General features: G+C 35.3%; 1 protein-coding gene across 2 annotated transcripts in view; it reads left to right on the forward strand.

Moving 5' to 3' along the window:
• Positions 1–10,862, forward strand: part of TSEN2 (tRNA splicing endonuclease subunit 2) — a 34,083-nt gene extending 23,221 nt beyond the window's left edge. For both annotated transcript variants that reach the window (XM_012543641.3, XM_031955434.1), the window contains 4 exons: positions 677–713; positions 1,283–1,394; positions 7,141–7,230; positions 9,822–10,862. In XM_012543641.3, the coding sequence (XP_012399095.1) occupies positions 677–713; positions 1,283–1,394; positions 7,141–7,230; positions 9,822–9,881 (299 nt within the window). In that variant the 3' untranslated portion in view covers positions 9,882–10,862. The remainder of the gene's footprint in view (positions 1–676; positions 714–1,282; positions 1,395–7,140; positions 7,231–9,821) is intronic.
• The last annotated feature ends 4,537 nt before the right edge of the window (positions 10,863–15,399 follow it).

A 15,399-nucleotide genomic window follows, 5' to 3' on the forward strand; every position in this document is an offset into this window, starting at 1 on the left:
TTTATGTGCATGGGTTGTTTTTTGTTTTTTTTTATGTTGATTTTTGATACTTTAAGGCTCTTTCATTTGTATGCGTATGTATACTTTCCTGATTTCTCTTGCTCTTTCTCAGCTGTCACCTCTATATCAGGTTGAGTCATTGGAGTAGTGCCTAAATAGAACTTTGACATGTGTTTGTGTGTGTGTGTGTGTGTGTGTAAGTAATAATCTTTTGGTTAACCTATTTAATGTATAATATACATATTTTATATATATATATATATATATATATAATACAATATATAATAGTAATTTTAGATTTGCAGAGGGAGAGTTAGACCCTTTGATTTTATTAGTATAGGAAATGCAGCGTATGGAAACTGCCTCCTCTGATACAATTTGACAACTGTTCTGTATAGTATAATATTCAGTGACTTGCTACTGTGTGTCAGAGGGAGGAGTTGGACCTGAACCTCCTTCTGTATAAGGCCTGCATTCCAGCCAGTGCCTACATAGTCATCAACAAAGGTAATAATCCCTAGTAAATATTGGAGTTGATCCTTGAATTTATAGAAAGAGGAAAAGAAAAAAAGATATCTGGCTTTATATTTGAAAGCAGTCTATAATCCTGAAAAATTAGATCACCATAATAACATGTTTATAGTAAAATGTTTTCTTTTTCTTTTTCTTTTTATAGTACTCTACCGAAAAGGCCCACCTTTTTACCATGCAAGGTTTGGAATTCAGTTTTTAAAAATCTTCATTTTGGGATTACATGACAAGGAAACTGTCAATATTAAATTTTGTCAGAGAACTTCTACTTTGTCAATTGATGTTTGTCTTTTTTGATTTAACTGGTACAGATACTAAATGATTTCACCTTGTTCCAGTTATTCCTTTGGTATTAAAATTCATGTATTAGACTTGAACATTAATTTATATATTGGACAAGAGAGGAGGTAGGTTAGGTTAATGATTTACTTAGCAATTATCTATTTTAATGTTGTCCAGTACCATTTTCCAAATAATTAAATGAAATCACATCCTCTTTTTTTATGTAGGAAAAAAAATACTATTAGTTTCTTATAGGAGAGTAAATGTTAAATTCATTATGAAAGATTATCATTCAAAATTGATAAAGGATGATGTTTTCACTGACAATTTTAACATATTTGGGGGCTAAATGATATAAATTTTATTTTACTTATCAGGCAAACCAACACTGTTTTTAGCAATCATATTTCATTCTTTTTATTTGGAAATGTAATTTCCTTGAGAAAAAGAATCCTTTTGTGTTTTCCAGTTATTCTGTCATTATTGAGTTGGTTAATGATAGTTTCGAAGGATCACTTCGGAGACCTTTCAGCTGGAAGTCATTGGCCGGGTTAAACAGAATTACAGCTAATGTCTCCAAGGTAAAGAAATGTTAATGATATCATTTGTGTCTGATTTAAATGTGGGCTCTTGTCTGAAGAAGTATTAATGTTTTTTAACTGAAGATAACTTTACCATGTCCTGCCATTTTGATTTTTAAAGGAATTTGCATCTTTAATAAACTCCTTCCTCAGGAGTGCCTTTTGGAAGGTTAATTTTGCAGAGTGCTATCAAAGACATTACCTAAGTCCTGATGACATTGTTTCTTTCGTCAAAAATAAGCTGAGATTCCTTGATTGAATATATAAGTGTTCTAAACATATTCATGATTGAAGTAATGAAGTTCAGGTCCCTATTCTAGGAATGGGAGATACTTCCTTAGAAATCCACAGTATAAGGTCCACTGTGGATATAAGTGAGAAGCTGGAACATGTTTCTGACATGATATTGTACCTGTTTTGTGGCAAGCAGGGTTTCACAGAAAAAGCAACTGCCTTGGTGGACATCCAGAAAAAGCTAGAAGAACCCTTATAAGCATAAGCAAGCTAAAATTTCTACAGGACCTTTGTCTGTAAGAATGCATGAGGGTGCAAACTATACCAAGGGAGGAGAGCCTTGAAGGGAAAAAGCATATGAGGGACCCTTCTGAGGCAAAGCCACAGAAGGCAGAACAAGGCAGATTTTCCCTTAGGTCACACCGAAGGCTGCTTTAAGTCTTCTCTCATATTTGTGAGTTAGTTTTTTTTTAATGCATTTAATTTTTTTTATTATAGATTTTTATATGTAAAACATATGCATGGGTAATTTTTCAACATTGACCCTTGCAAAACCTTCTGTTCCAACTTTTTCCCTCCTTCCCCCGACCCCCTCCCTTAGATGGCAGGCAGTCCCATACATGTTAAATGTTAAAGTATATGTTGAATACAATATATGTATACATATTTATACAGTTATCTTGTTGCACAAGAAAGATTATAATCCATTTAATTTTAATATTTTTCCCTGTTATATCATCTTATTTTATTCAGCCCATCATCATTTTAGCCTTTTTGGATCTGAATTCTTATCCAGTTAATTACCTATATATGTGTTGTGTTATTTGCAGATTTACCTTCTCTGCCTTCATCCAAGGCATTGATAAAGATGTCAGATTACACAGGGCCAAAAACAGGTTTTTTGAGGTGCCACAAGAACCTTTCTGAAAATTGAACTTGAGCCATTCAAGATTACTATGTGAGATCAACCTGGCATTGAGTTAGTGAATTCCCTGTTTATATATTTCACTGTTTTGGGGTAGCTCTTTTCTTCTTCATGAAAACTATTTCTTTTCAAGTTTTCAGAATTTTACAATTTTGAATTGACATTGATTTATTTTTTTCAAACTATCTGAAAGATGTTGAATAATTGGAAAAGTCACAGGCAGTGGTATCAAAAGCACTTAAGAGAATATCAGTAACTAAGTAAGGGTTACTTAATGCAGCCATTTCAGCGTAATGCAGCTGAATCAGACTCATTTCCATTGGGTTCAAAGACTTTTAAATGAGGAATGTTTGATCAGCTTTTGTCACCTATTTCATTTATTTGTTGGCAAAGATTCCTCCAAAAAATGGTTATGTAGTAAATTAGAATTCAAGATAGAGATAAGAAAAAACTACATGCATGAAACTTATATATGCAAACAAAAATTTTAAAGGTTATTCCTTATAGCCAGTTGGAGACAGGAAGGATGCTATAATTTCAAATGTTCTTCTAGATTGGGGTAAAAGAGAGGGGGAGTAACACATACCCAAATGGTAACCACCCATATCTTCTGTATCTTAACGATATTCTTGTTTTTTAAATGAGCTGAAAAAGATGGTCTGATTGATGGGGAAGCAAAGTAATATATCTTTACCTCCATTTCCAGACCATGCTTTGGGGTTTTTGAGCATTGTAATTGATTGAAAAGAATGAAAAACATAGGATTGGAATGCCTCTTTCCCCAGACTATTTGAGGCAAAAATGTAAATATACAGATAATTTGTGTGGTTATGCATATACCTAGGGAATTCTGCCTATCAGTGCCATAAAAAAATTGACCTTGAACTGTTTTCTCAACTGAAAGATCATAGTCTTTTTAATGGAGATTTTTTACAATTTTTCAATCAGTGAACAGTCAGCAAGTGTTTGTGATTGGCTTTTTATGTCCTAGTCATGTTAAGCACTGCAAGTGCAAAGACAAAAGTAGAAAAAGTCCATGATTTTAAGAACCTTAAATTCAAACTGAAGAGATAACTTGTATTTAGGAATACCTCGAATAAGAAGAGTAAAGGGAGGATCCAAGAAAGGTCATGTAGAATGTGGTGCTTTGAGATGAATTATGAAGAAATCTAGTAATCACAAAATGGGAGGGAGAGCACAGGAGACATGCATAGAGACAGGAATGTATTTCTCGGGAGCAGTAAGGGGATTCCTATAAATAACCATAAAATTCACAGAAGGGAAGTAACTTGTGAGGAGACCAAAGAAATAGGAAGGGATCAGGTGGTAAAGAATTTTAAATACCTAACAAGAGCAGTTAGTGTTTGATCCTAGAGGTAGAAATGAATCATTAAAATTTATTAAATGGGGTGGAGGGTGGTGATATAATAATGATTTGAGTGAGAAAAGATTTGAGACAGGAAGCTCAAACAGGAGGTAAGAAGTACTGAGGATCTGAACTATGGAGAAGACTTGACTGGAGAAGAGGTGGGGACATATTCTATAATAATAGGGAGTTCAGAAGGAAAGTAGATTTGAGGGGAAAGATAATGAGTTCTTTTGTGAGCATATTAAATTTGAGATGCCCATGGGATATCTATGTCCAATAAGCAGTTAGTGATATGGGACTAGAGCTCAAGAGAGACACTGGGCCTCAATCTGCATAAGATAATAATTAAACCCATGAGATTATGAGGTGAAAGAAAAGAGGACCCAGGACTGAAACTTTTCACATTCTACATAGGAATACTTAATCAAATTTTCTAGGGAGTAAAAATAATTTCCAGTGAATAAGGATCCTAAATTGGAGGGGGTGAAAGGCCTCAACTCTTAATACAGCAAGGTATATTATAAAATGTATATGTATATTTTTACATCATGTAGCAATATAAATTAATTTACATTGTTGAGAGGAAAGATAGCTCTTAATGGTTACAAAACTTCTGAGAAACATTTAACAAGCATTAGAAACAAACATCATCTCATAAGTATCATAAAAAGGATCATAGCAACCACAAACCAAACACTAAAAATTATAGTATTTGTAGCTGAACATGCCCTACCACAGAAACAAACATACTTCTGTTTTCTTTTTTAAAAAATCTTTTAACATAAGCTATAAGTGTATCAAAAGTGTCCTTGATAAAAATCTGAAAAATAAAGAGGCATACCACAATATTCACACTAATAACTGAAATGAAAAGAAAGTAGTATCCCATTAATTGTTTATTGCTTTGTAAGAAAAAAAAAACCCACCTTATTTGAACAAAGTATACATTCTTTAAAAGGATACAACTTTCTCCTAATTCCTGTGTATATTAAGATCGTGTGAGATTCCTAGATAGATTTAATAATAGAGGACTTTGTTAGGTGACACATACATTACCAGAATCAAACTAAGAATAAAACCGACAGACATAATCATACAAGTGCCATTTTATCATGGTCATGGAAGAATTCCCCATGTAGAATCTTAAACAGAAGAAGAATTCTCTGTTGGTAGTGAAATTCTTCATATGCTTGTATTTTTGGATGGCATTTTGCTGCTTGATCAATGCTCCAGCTTTCTACAGGGCCATCTGAAATTCACAACCAATCAAAAAGAGACAACAATCAATATAGGAAAAGCCAAATGGATAAAGAATATCTATTTTCTGGACTAAGATATAAAGTTGAATGGGTTACCCATTTGGCCAGTCCATATCTACAAAAATCAGACAATGACAGACAAAACATATGGACAGCAAGCTGGGTACAGAATTGAAAGAAAAAAAAGTGAATTTTTAACACTTCCAAGCTCTTCAATGAAACAAAAATCTACCTTGTCAATAGTATTTTTTCAGGCTTGTTTTGTCACTGCAAATTGTAGAACATCACAGACTCTGAAGAATCAAAGCTGTGGGTGACCCAAAAGAAAGGAGTATACAGTGAATATAAATATTACTAATGTTGACTCTCATGCAAAAAATTTATCAAGGAAATGTTAAAAATTGAGGCAGAGCATTCCCATAGTAAGAGTAAGAGGTAACATTGATAAACTATCATTAGAATGCTGAAAATATAGAAAGGCTTCTAATGCAAGTATGCTTTTTTTTTTTTTTATATTGGGCCCTTTTGACAGCATATGGACTTCTCAGAATAATGTTTTTAAATTAATTAAATACATGAGACAGCTAAATGATGCAGTGAATAGAGCACCAGTCCTGAAATTAAAAGGACTTGAGTTTAGATCCGGCCTCAGACACTTAATATTTCCTCATCATGTAGCCTGGCTAAGTCATTTAATCCCAGTCACCTCACCAAAAAAAAAAAAAAAGTTTAAATAAACAACATTACAAAAGAAACCCAATTATTGAAATTCAGTTAAAAATAGTTTAAAAACAAGTGTACTGTAATGATTCAGGTGGATCTTTTATGAAGAATTTCTGAGCAAAAAAGATCCAGTAAACATACTCTTTGGTTCATTAATATCACTACTAGGCAAAAACTTCCTAAAAGATAAAAGGAAAAGGACTCATCTGTACAAAAATATTTGTAGTAGCTTTTTTCATAGAGAACTGGATATAGAATAGACTGCCTAGTAGTTGGGGAGTGACTGAACAAATTATGTCTTACGAATGATGAAAGGGACACTTTCAGAGAAACCTGGGAAAAAGAATTGATAGAGTGAAGTGAACCAGAACAATTTATAAAATACCAGCAACACTAAAAAGAAAAGAATTTTGAAAAACTAAGAATGCTTATCGCTGCAATGACCACTGGAAATGAAACATCCCAGCAAAGGAGTAAAGGAGGCAAGGGACAGACTGAGACACGGTCAGTGTCTGAATGTCTTTTGCTTAACTCTTATTTAATTCAGAGATGGCGACAAGGGAAGGGAAGAAAGGAATTGAAATGTCCAGAAAAGGGAACAGAAGAGAACAGACAAACAGGACTGCTTTGGAACTAACATATACAGCCCTCTTTTTCTGTTTTTTATGTATGGAAATGCTCATGTTTGTCAAAAACATAACAAAAGTCTCGAGAGAATTTGTGAATGGACTAACATTGAACAGGATATTTTTAAACAGTGTGGATAGGATGGTGATCTATAGAAATGGAGACGGTGCTCATCTCAGTGAGGTCTTGGATCTGTTGAAATATGCTTGACTTGATACAGGGAAATCATTGCAGTTAGTCTAGTTATTTCCTCTTTTTGTTTTTTTGGATTATTTTATTTATTTTTTTTTTAGAATTTGAATCACAATTTTGCTATTTTAAATTATCAAGGATATTTATAGTTGTTACATCTTTGATTTTGTGACAGGCTCCTTGAGTCATAGGTATAGTTTATTTGATGTCTGGGTCTTGGCTAGGAACAAATTCCCCCAATTTAACATTGTTCCTATGATTCATTGTAGGGTGTTCTCTTTTGTGAAAACTAGGTCTATAAACATATTCTGGTGAAAAGGAGAAACTTCCTTTGTATTTGTATTTGTAATAGAGTCATCTAAGTTTGTAATAACTTGAATTCTTTTTAAGTTGTGCAGTTTGTTTTATTTTCAACAGGAGCTTATGTTGTGCTATTTGATTAGACCCTCTAATATGACTGACAAGGAAATGGAATCACCAGAATGTTTAAAAAGAATTAAAGTTCAGGTGAGTTGATTGAGATTCAATTAATCACCTAAAAGGTTCTGTTTGTTGTAGGAAATTAGCTGTGGCATCTGTTGTAAAGCAGAAAGAGAAAACCTTCCCTTTCTTGTACCTTTAATGTCTCTTCAGGGATTTTTCCCTTCTATATTCAAACTTATATGGATCTTCCTCACCTTAAAAATCCTTTCCATAGCCACTTTCAGTTCTTTCTGTTTATCTTCTGTTCATTTCTTTTGCCAGACTCACTGAACAGTTACTGTCAAGATTTCTCTATTGTATTTTTCAACATTAACAACTTTGTCTCCCAACTATACCTCTCCTTCTCCTGAAGCTGCTCTTTTGAAGGTTGCCATTAACAAACTGCTTGTCTTAAGCCCTCATTTTTTATTTTTTGCTTTATATTTGCCACTGTCAAATCATTCTTTCTTGAAATTAATTTTCTTTGAATTCTTTGATATTGCATTATTCTGCTGCATTTGTTTTTTTCTTCTCTCACTTTTTCGGGGTCCATTTCTCTGTATAGAATGACTTCCAACTTTTTTATGTACTATCCTTGAACTATCTTCTGATTATTTCACATCTATTCCTTTTTTTCCCCCTCCCTATTGGTATTGTAAACTAACTAAAGATAAAGTAGTATCTTTTTCTTTATTGAACAAGTGGCATGGCAACTAATGAAACTCCTGCAAAGTTCTCTGCCTTATTATATTAACTAATACTCCCACAGTTCAGCTCTGCTATTTGAAAAGTCTGTTTTTCATAATGTTTCTCTTTTTATACACACCCACTATTATTTCTGCTCAAAAGGATTGAGGACTGGCTTTCATACCACTGGTACACTTTCTGAAAAGGTGGAGCTCCACAGATTAGGGCTAAATTAGCAATAGGTTTACTACAATGAATGCTTTTTGCACTGCAGAATTTTATTTTTAACTGAATTTCTGTTTTGTTACATCTTCATATTCAAGGAGCATAAATATAAACAAATGAAAGCATTATTTCTTTCAAACTTAAGTTGCAGTTCATGATATTTCCTAACCTTGTAAAGGCATTGTTTTAAAACACCAGGTTGTTTGAAAGTATTAAGTAGTTTCATTTTAATGAAAGTAAAATTAAAGAACAAGCAAAATATTTGTAGGCTTGTTGTTTTGCTTTGCCATGATTTTTCCCCTCTGATGAAGTTGGGGTTAAGTGACTTGGCCAGGGTCACACAGCTAGGAAATGTTACGTGTCTGAGGTCAGATTTGAACTCGGGTCTTCCTGATTTCAGGGCTAGTGCTCTAGTCACTGCACCACTTAGCTGCCCTGCCATGATTATTTTTTGCTGGGGAAAGCAGAGGGTTAATAATTAACCAATTTCCAGTCAGCTCTGATTACCTTTTGGATATGCCACAGTCATCTCAAACTCAACATATCCAAAACTAAACTCATCTTTATACACTAACTCACCTGCCTTCTAAAGTTCCCTAATTTTAACGGCATCACTATCTTTCCAACTTCCAGGACTGGTAACATCCATGTTATCCTTGATTCCTCACCCTCCCTTGCTCCACATATCTAATCATTTGCAGAATCTTTTTTTTTTTTTTTTTAATTATAGTAACTTTTTATTGACAGAATCTATGCCAGGGGAATTTTTTTACAACATTATCTCTTGCACTCACTCACTCCTGTTCCGATTTTTCCCTCCCACCCTCCACCCCCCCTCCCCTAGATGGCAAGCAGTCCTATATATGTTGAATATGTCCTAGTATATCCTAGATACAATGTATGTGTGCAGATCCAAACAGTTTTCTTGTTGCACAGGGAGAATTGGATTCAGAAGGTAGAAATAATCATTTGCAGAATCTTGACAATTCTACCTACTTCTGGAATTCCACCCCTGCTCTATTCTCACATAGCCCCCCACCCTGTAATTCTGGCTCTCATCCCTTTTGCTTCGACTGTTGTGATAGTCTCTTTGTTTTTCTTCCTAATTATCTCTCCTATCTATCCTGATTATCTTCTCCAATTCATTGGCCATATAGCTGCCAAAGTGATTTTCTGCATGACAGATTTGACTGTGTCACTTCTGACTCTAAATTGGAATGGTTTCTTTTGATTCCAAGAAAAACTCTGAAGATCTCTATTTAATTTTGAAAGGCCCTCACAGACTGGCCCCATCCTCCCTTTTCAGCATTGCTGGTGATCATTCCCCTGTCTGCTCTTAGCAGCCCGGCCAAATTGGCCTTGCTCTTCCTCATCCATACTGCCCATTTCCTCTCTGATGCTCCCCTTGCTCTTTCCTGTGTCCTGGGAGCACTGTCATCTCCCAAGACATCTTAGGATCCTCCAAAACTATGCATAAGTAGCACTTTCAACATCTCTGCTTTTCATGATTCCCCAGCTGCCAGCATTCTCTTCCCTAAAAATGTGCCTCGTGTATGTATTTATATTTTACACATGCTTATAAATGATAAGTTGCCTTTCCCGGTAGAATGTAAACTTTAGAAAAGGGACTGTTTCATTTTGTCTTTGTATTCCTAACACAGTGCAGATGCTTAGTAAGTGCTTGTCAATTGATTTATGGCAAGTTTGGTTTGTTTTTATTTCAGGAAGTAATCCTGAGTCGTTGGGTTTCTTCCCGTGAGCGAAGTGACCAAGATGAAATTTAACACACAAGCCAAAAATCCAAGTTCTTAATTCACAGTTATTTACTGAACAGCGATTATGTGCCCAGATTGGGCAAGGTAAAAATGTCATGATCATTAATTAAAAAGTAAAAGTGCCTGCTCTTTTCTTTGTAATATTCCCACAACTATAGAAGCCATGTTTACATCTTAGGGGGCAGCTGGATGGGGTAGTGGAGAAAGCACCGGCCCTGGAGTCAGCAGGAACCTAGTTCAGATTCAGCCTCAATCACCTAAGACTTTCTAGCTGTGTGACCCTGGCCAAGTCACTTAACCCCAGTGGCCTGGCCAAAACAAAAACCACACCAGCTTTAGATGGCATAGATAGGTTTTGGTTCTTATCTCTACACTAATTTGCTCAGACTATGGCCAAGGATTTTCCTCTCTTGGAGACCTCCTTGATCACATAGGAAATTCTTCATCCCTGGAAAATTCTGTACTTCTCTGATCTTACTTGGAGCCACAGAATGTCCCACCTCAACCATGGAAATGTTCTAGTGTGGATCTCTCATTTTACAGATGAGAAAACTGAGGCCCAGTTAAGTGAAATTATCTCCAGGGTCACAGAGCAAATGAGTGGCAAAAGTGAGATGAGAATCCAGATATCTTGGTATTCCTTTTTTCTCCACACTGCAAAAAAGGCATGGGATTATGGGAATTGTGTAACACTAGCATCATATTTTGTTTTGGAGAACATGAAGCAACCATTTTACTTTTCACTAATCTTATGATTAAACAGCCCAGGGAACACTAGTCGATGATGAAGCTTTCTTCGCAGCACCAACTAGCAGCTCTTCAATAACTTAATGGAGTAACGAGAGGATTAGGGACCAGGGTCACACACCCCATGGGTATCAGGCAGAATTTGAAGTCAGGTCTCTCGGATTTCAAAGCAAACTTCCTCAATAAATGGGGAAAAAAATTTTTACATCCAACATTTCTGAGAAAGGCCTCAATTCTAAAATATGTCAAGAATTCGCTCAAATTTGTAAGAATTCAAGTCATTCTCCAATTGATAAATGGTCAAAAAATATGAACACACAATTTTCAGATGAAGAAATTAAAACAATTTTTAGTCAATGAAAAATGTTCTCATCACTATTAGAGAAATGCAAATTAGGACAATTCTGAGGCACTACTACACAGATTGGCTAAGATGGCAGGAAAAGGTAATGATGAATTTTGGAAGGGATGTGGGAAAACTGGGACACTAATACATTCTTGGTGGAGTTGTGAATACATCCAGTCATTCTGGAGAACAATTTGGAACTGTGCCCAAAGGGCTATCAAAATGTACACCCTTTGATCCAGCCGTGTTACTACTGGGCTTATATCCCAAAGAGATTTTAAAGAAGGGAAAGGGACCTGTATGTGCACGAATGTTTGTGGCAGCCCTCTTTGTAGTGGCCAGAAACTGGAAACTGAGTGGATGCTCATCAATTGGAGAATGGCTGAATAAATTGTGGAATATGAATGTTATGAAATATTATAAAACAATATGGTGCATGGCAACAGCAACATTATATGACAATCAATTCTTGTAGACATGACTTTTCAACAATGAAATGATTCAGACCAGTTCCATTGGATTTGTGATACAGCCATCTACACCCAGAAAGAAGACTGTGGGGACTGAATGGATCACAACAGTATTTTCACTCTTTTTGTTTTTCTTGCATTTTGTTTTCTTATTTTTTTCTTTTTAATCTGATTTTTCTTGTGGAAACATGCATAAAAGAATTGTACATGTTTAATATATTGGATTACTTGCTTTCCAGGGGAACAGGTGGGGGGAAGGGAAAAAATTTGGAATACAAAGTTTTGCAAGGGTAAATGTTGAAAATTATTTATGCATATGTTTTGAAAATAAAAAACTTTAATAACAACAAAACAACAATTAAAAAAAAAAAACTTAGCAATCTTTCTGTCCTCTTTGCTAAGCTGGCCCTCAAAAAAAAAAAGTTGTCTTATGAAAGGGCCTTCTTCATCCTGTGTCCCTCTAGGAACAGGTGTTTCAGGTATTACTTGTTGAGAGAGGAACTGAAAACTCATCTGGGGTAAATGATTAACCAGACCTCACACAGCTTATTACCCCACATTCCACCTCCAAGTCCACTTCCCTGTGCTTTAAACATGCTACCCCACCAGAGGAGTCAAGCATTACAAGATACTCTCAAATATTGATTTAATTAAGTTAGTTTCTACAAAGCTCACATCTAAAGGATTATCATAACAAAATATTTCAACAAGAGAATGAAAATGCTGAAGAACAAGTTAACAATCTTTCTTTCTCAGCCAGAAAAGTCAGCAAAACACTCTCAAAGTCTTCCTTGATGTCTGTGAGAACAAACATTTCTGAAAAAGTTGCAGCAAAATAAAATAACTGCCTAAGGAATTTAAATTTAAAAGGAATTAAAAAAAAAATTTAATAGCTTTTTATTTTCAAAATGCAAAGATAGTTTTCAACATTCTCACTTGCAAAACCTTGTGTTTCAAATATTTTCTCCCTCCCCTAAACAGCAAGTAATCAACAACAGCTAATGAAGTGCTTATTCTGAAACTTATTGCATGTGTGACACAAGCAGTTTCTTTAAAAGTATAAGAAAAAGTTGCCCTTGTCAGATAATGATCCATCCAAGTTGCTTAGAGTTTGTAGGTGACTTAGGCAACACTCAGGCTTATCCCTGAACATTCATTGTCTCAAATGCTCAAAACCATAAAAATTCTAGTTAATATTATCATGTTGGAGACTGGGTCTCCCTATCTTGTCCAGACTGGAACATGCAGCAGCCACTCATCAAACTGATCCCACTACTGAGCTGTTCTGACCCAGAGCAACTCGCTACTCCTCAGGCCCAGAGGGCTCACTGTAGTAGTACTTATGGATTAAACTTAGTACAAGCACCTAAATGATATTTATTTAGCCCATGGAAGCTCAGAAATTCTAAGCTCTGGGGATCCGCCAGCTTCCCCAGAAACAGTCTTCTACCACCATGACCAATTATCATCATTATTATAGTCATTAGATTGTATAGCATTGTGTTGTGTTCCATTTATATTACTGAGGTAAATGGATTTTTATCCCAGGCTATCCTGGGAACCTCAGCATCATATTTCTGTGGGAAAGATGTAAGTTCCAAACAGCATGTTGATAAAACCAGTTCATGACTGGGGATCATTATTTTCCCAAAGAATTTATATACTGTGTGTGTGCGTTTAAATATGTATTATATGTAAAAACTAATTAAAAACCTGTTTATCATTGGGGATCACCTATATTTTCAAGGAATTTATATACAGTACATATATTTAAATATAATATATATAAACTGTAACAAAATTTGTTCGTGCCTAGTTACTTTGTGAAATAGTAGGAAAGTTGGGTAGAAGACACACGTTTTGTGGAGAACATAGTGAGTTTAGTGTAGGACATGTTGAGATAAAAGTACCAGAAGGACATCCAAATGAAGATGCTAAGACCATTAGAGATTTAGGAGAGGAACTCTAGGGGAGATTAGAGCTGGCTAGACCTTAGATTCAGCAGAAATCTGAATAAAGATAATGGAAAAAAAGCACTTGAATGTCATTGGAGGAATGAAGGAAATTAAGTAGACTAACAATCCTGGTGAGGACTTAGGGATGAGGGTATGAAAAAGTATTTGTGAGTTTATGCACTGAAACTAACTTAAATGTTAATAATTATCATATAAATTATTATAGTGCTGTTATATTGGTTAGAAATTTTTTTAAGGGTTGTAAAGTATAGGAGAAAAAAAAGTTATGGTGATCCTTGAGAGAATAATTTTAGTAGAGAGAAGCAGACATAAGTCAAATTATAAGGAATTGAATGGATATGAGGAAATGAAAGCCTACTCTTTAGCAATTTATCATTGAAAGAGGGAGGCTGTGAATAAGATAATAGGTTAAATAGATGGAAGTGTCAGGATGTTTGGTTTGCCTCATTGGTTCCTATCATGAAATGGCACCTCCTAAGGGGGTTGTGAAGATAAAATATCTGTAATGTTCTTAAAGAATTGTATAAATGCTAGTTATTATTGTTATTATTAATTTATTAATACAAATGGTGGAAGAGATGCCCAGAAATTCACAGAAGTTAAAAATATCCAAGAAAGGAGCATGTGATGGACTCATGTCAAAATGTACAAATTACAGGTAATAAGGATGCAAAAAGATATATTTGGCCTCATAAGGCATCAGTGAGGTCCCAAGGAATAACACTCCTAACTGGAATATCACTAAAAGAGTATACCTTCTTAAAAAGGAACAGTAATAATAGCATTTTAAGATCTATGTAACTTATATGAAGAATACAAAAACATGAGGAAGTGGGGGGGGGGGGAGCACCTGGGCAATGTAAATGTAGAGCTGAAAAGAGGCTAATCCAAAGCTTCATTCTGCAGCCAGGGAAGAGCGTGGGTTGACTTACCCAAGCCACAAAAGAACAAAGCTAGATTGTGAACCCAGGTACGCTGACTCCCAATGCAGTGTTCCCTCCTCCTGCACCGAGGGAAACAAATACAGATAGCATGTTCTCACTGAATAATACAACAGACTTCATGAACAGGAAAAGGAAATCGAAGTTCCAGAAATAGATGAGAAGCCTAGCTGGAGGCACGGTATTGTTCCAGTGAAAGACGGTTACCCATGACACCTGCTGAATCTCTGCCAAAATCAGAGGAGAGTCATTTATTGGCTTGTCTCAGTAATGATTTCCTTCCTTCAGAAACAAGGGAAACTGCTATTCTGGACCTGGTTTTTACCCCAAAGAGGAACTAATGCTGAAGTAGAAATGATAGGAATGTTTGAGGGAGAAATCTCGGATATCTTGTAATTAAGAGGAAAGGTGGGCAGTCTAACACAAGCTTTAGATTTTAAGAGAAAAAATTTCAAATGGTTCAGAAAAAGGATTGTTTACAATTCTACAAAAGTCAGCACAGAAGAAATAGGAAGTTCTCAAGAATAAAGTTCTAGAGATATAAAAACATTTCTGATGAGAAGGGGGAAAGGGAATTGCATGATAAGCCTCAAATAGAAGCACAGAGAACTCACAAACTCAGCGTTAAGTGACTTGATCAAGGTTAAATGTTTGACGTCACATTTGAACTTGGGTTCTCCTGACTTTGGGGCCGGTACTCTATCCACTATGCCATCTAGCTGCCCCTTGCTTTGATTTTCTAAAAAGTACTCCTAGTAAATGGAAGCAAGGGCAGGGAATAAGATCAGTATGTTAGGGAAGACACAGGCCTATAAAAGTATCATCAGCACAGCTAAAGTTCAGAATGAACTAAAGGAAATGTGAGGATGACAAAAGGAGATACCGTGCTGTATCCAGGGCAGAGGAGGATTTTAAAAGGAAAAGGATGGAGTGATGACCAAGCTACAGAATCTAACTACAGAATCTAATAAGTCAAAACCCAAGATTGGAAAGTTTTTTTTTTCTTTTATTCACCTTATTCGTATGAATAAAGTGAAGTCACCACAC

The sequence above is a fragment of the Sarcophilus harrisii genome, chromosome 1 (genome assembly GCF_902635505.1).
Source record: "Sarcophilus harrisii chromosome 1, mSarHar1.11, whole genome shotgun sequence".
In the NCBI taxonomy this organism is placed as follows: domain Eukaryota; kingdom Metazoa; phylum Chordata; class Mammalia; order Dasyuromorphia; family Dasyuridae; genus Sarcophilus; species Sarcophilus harrisii.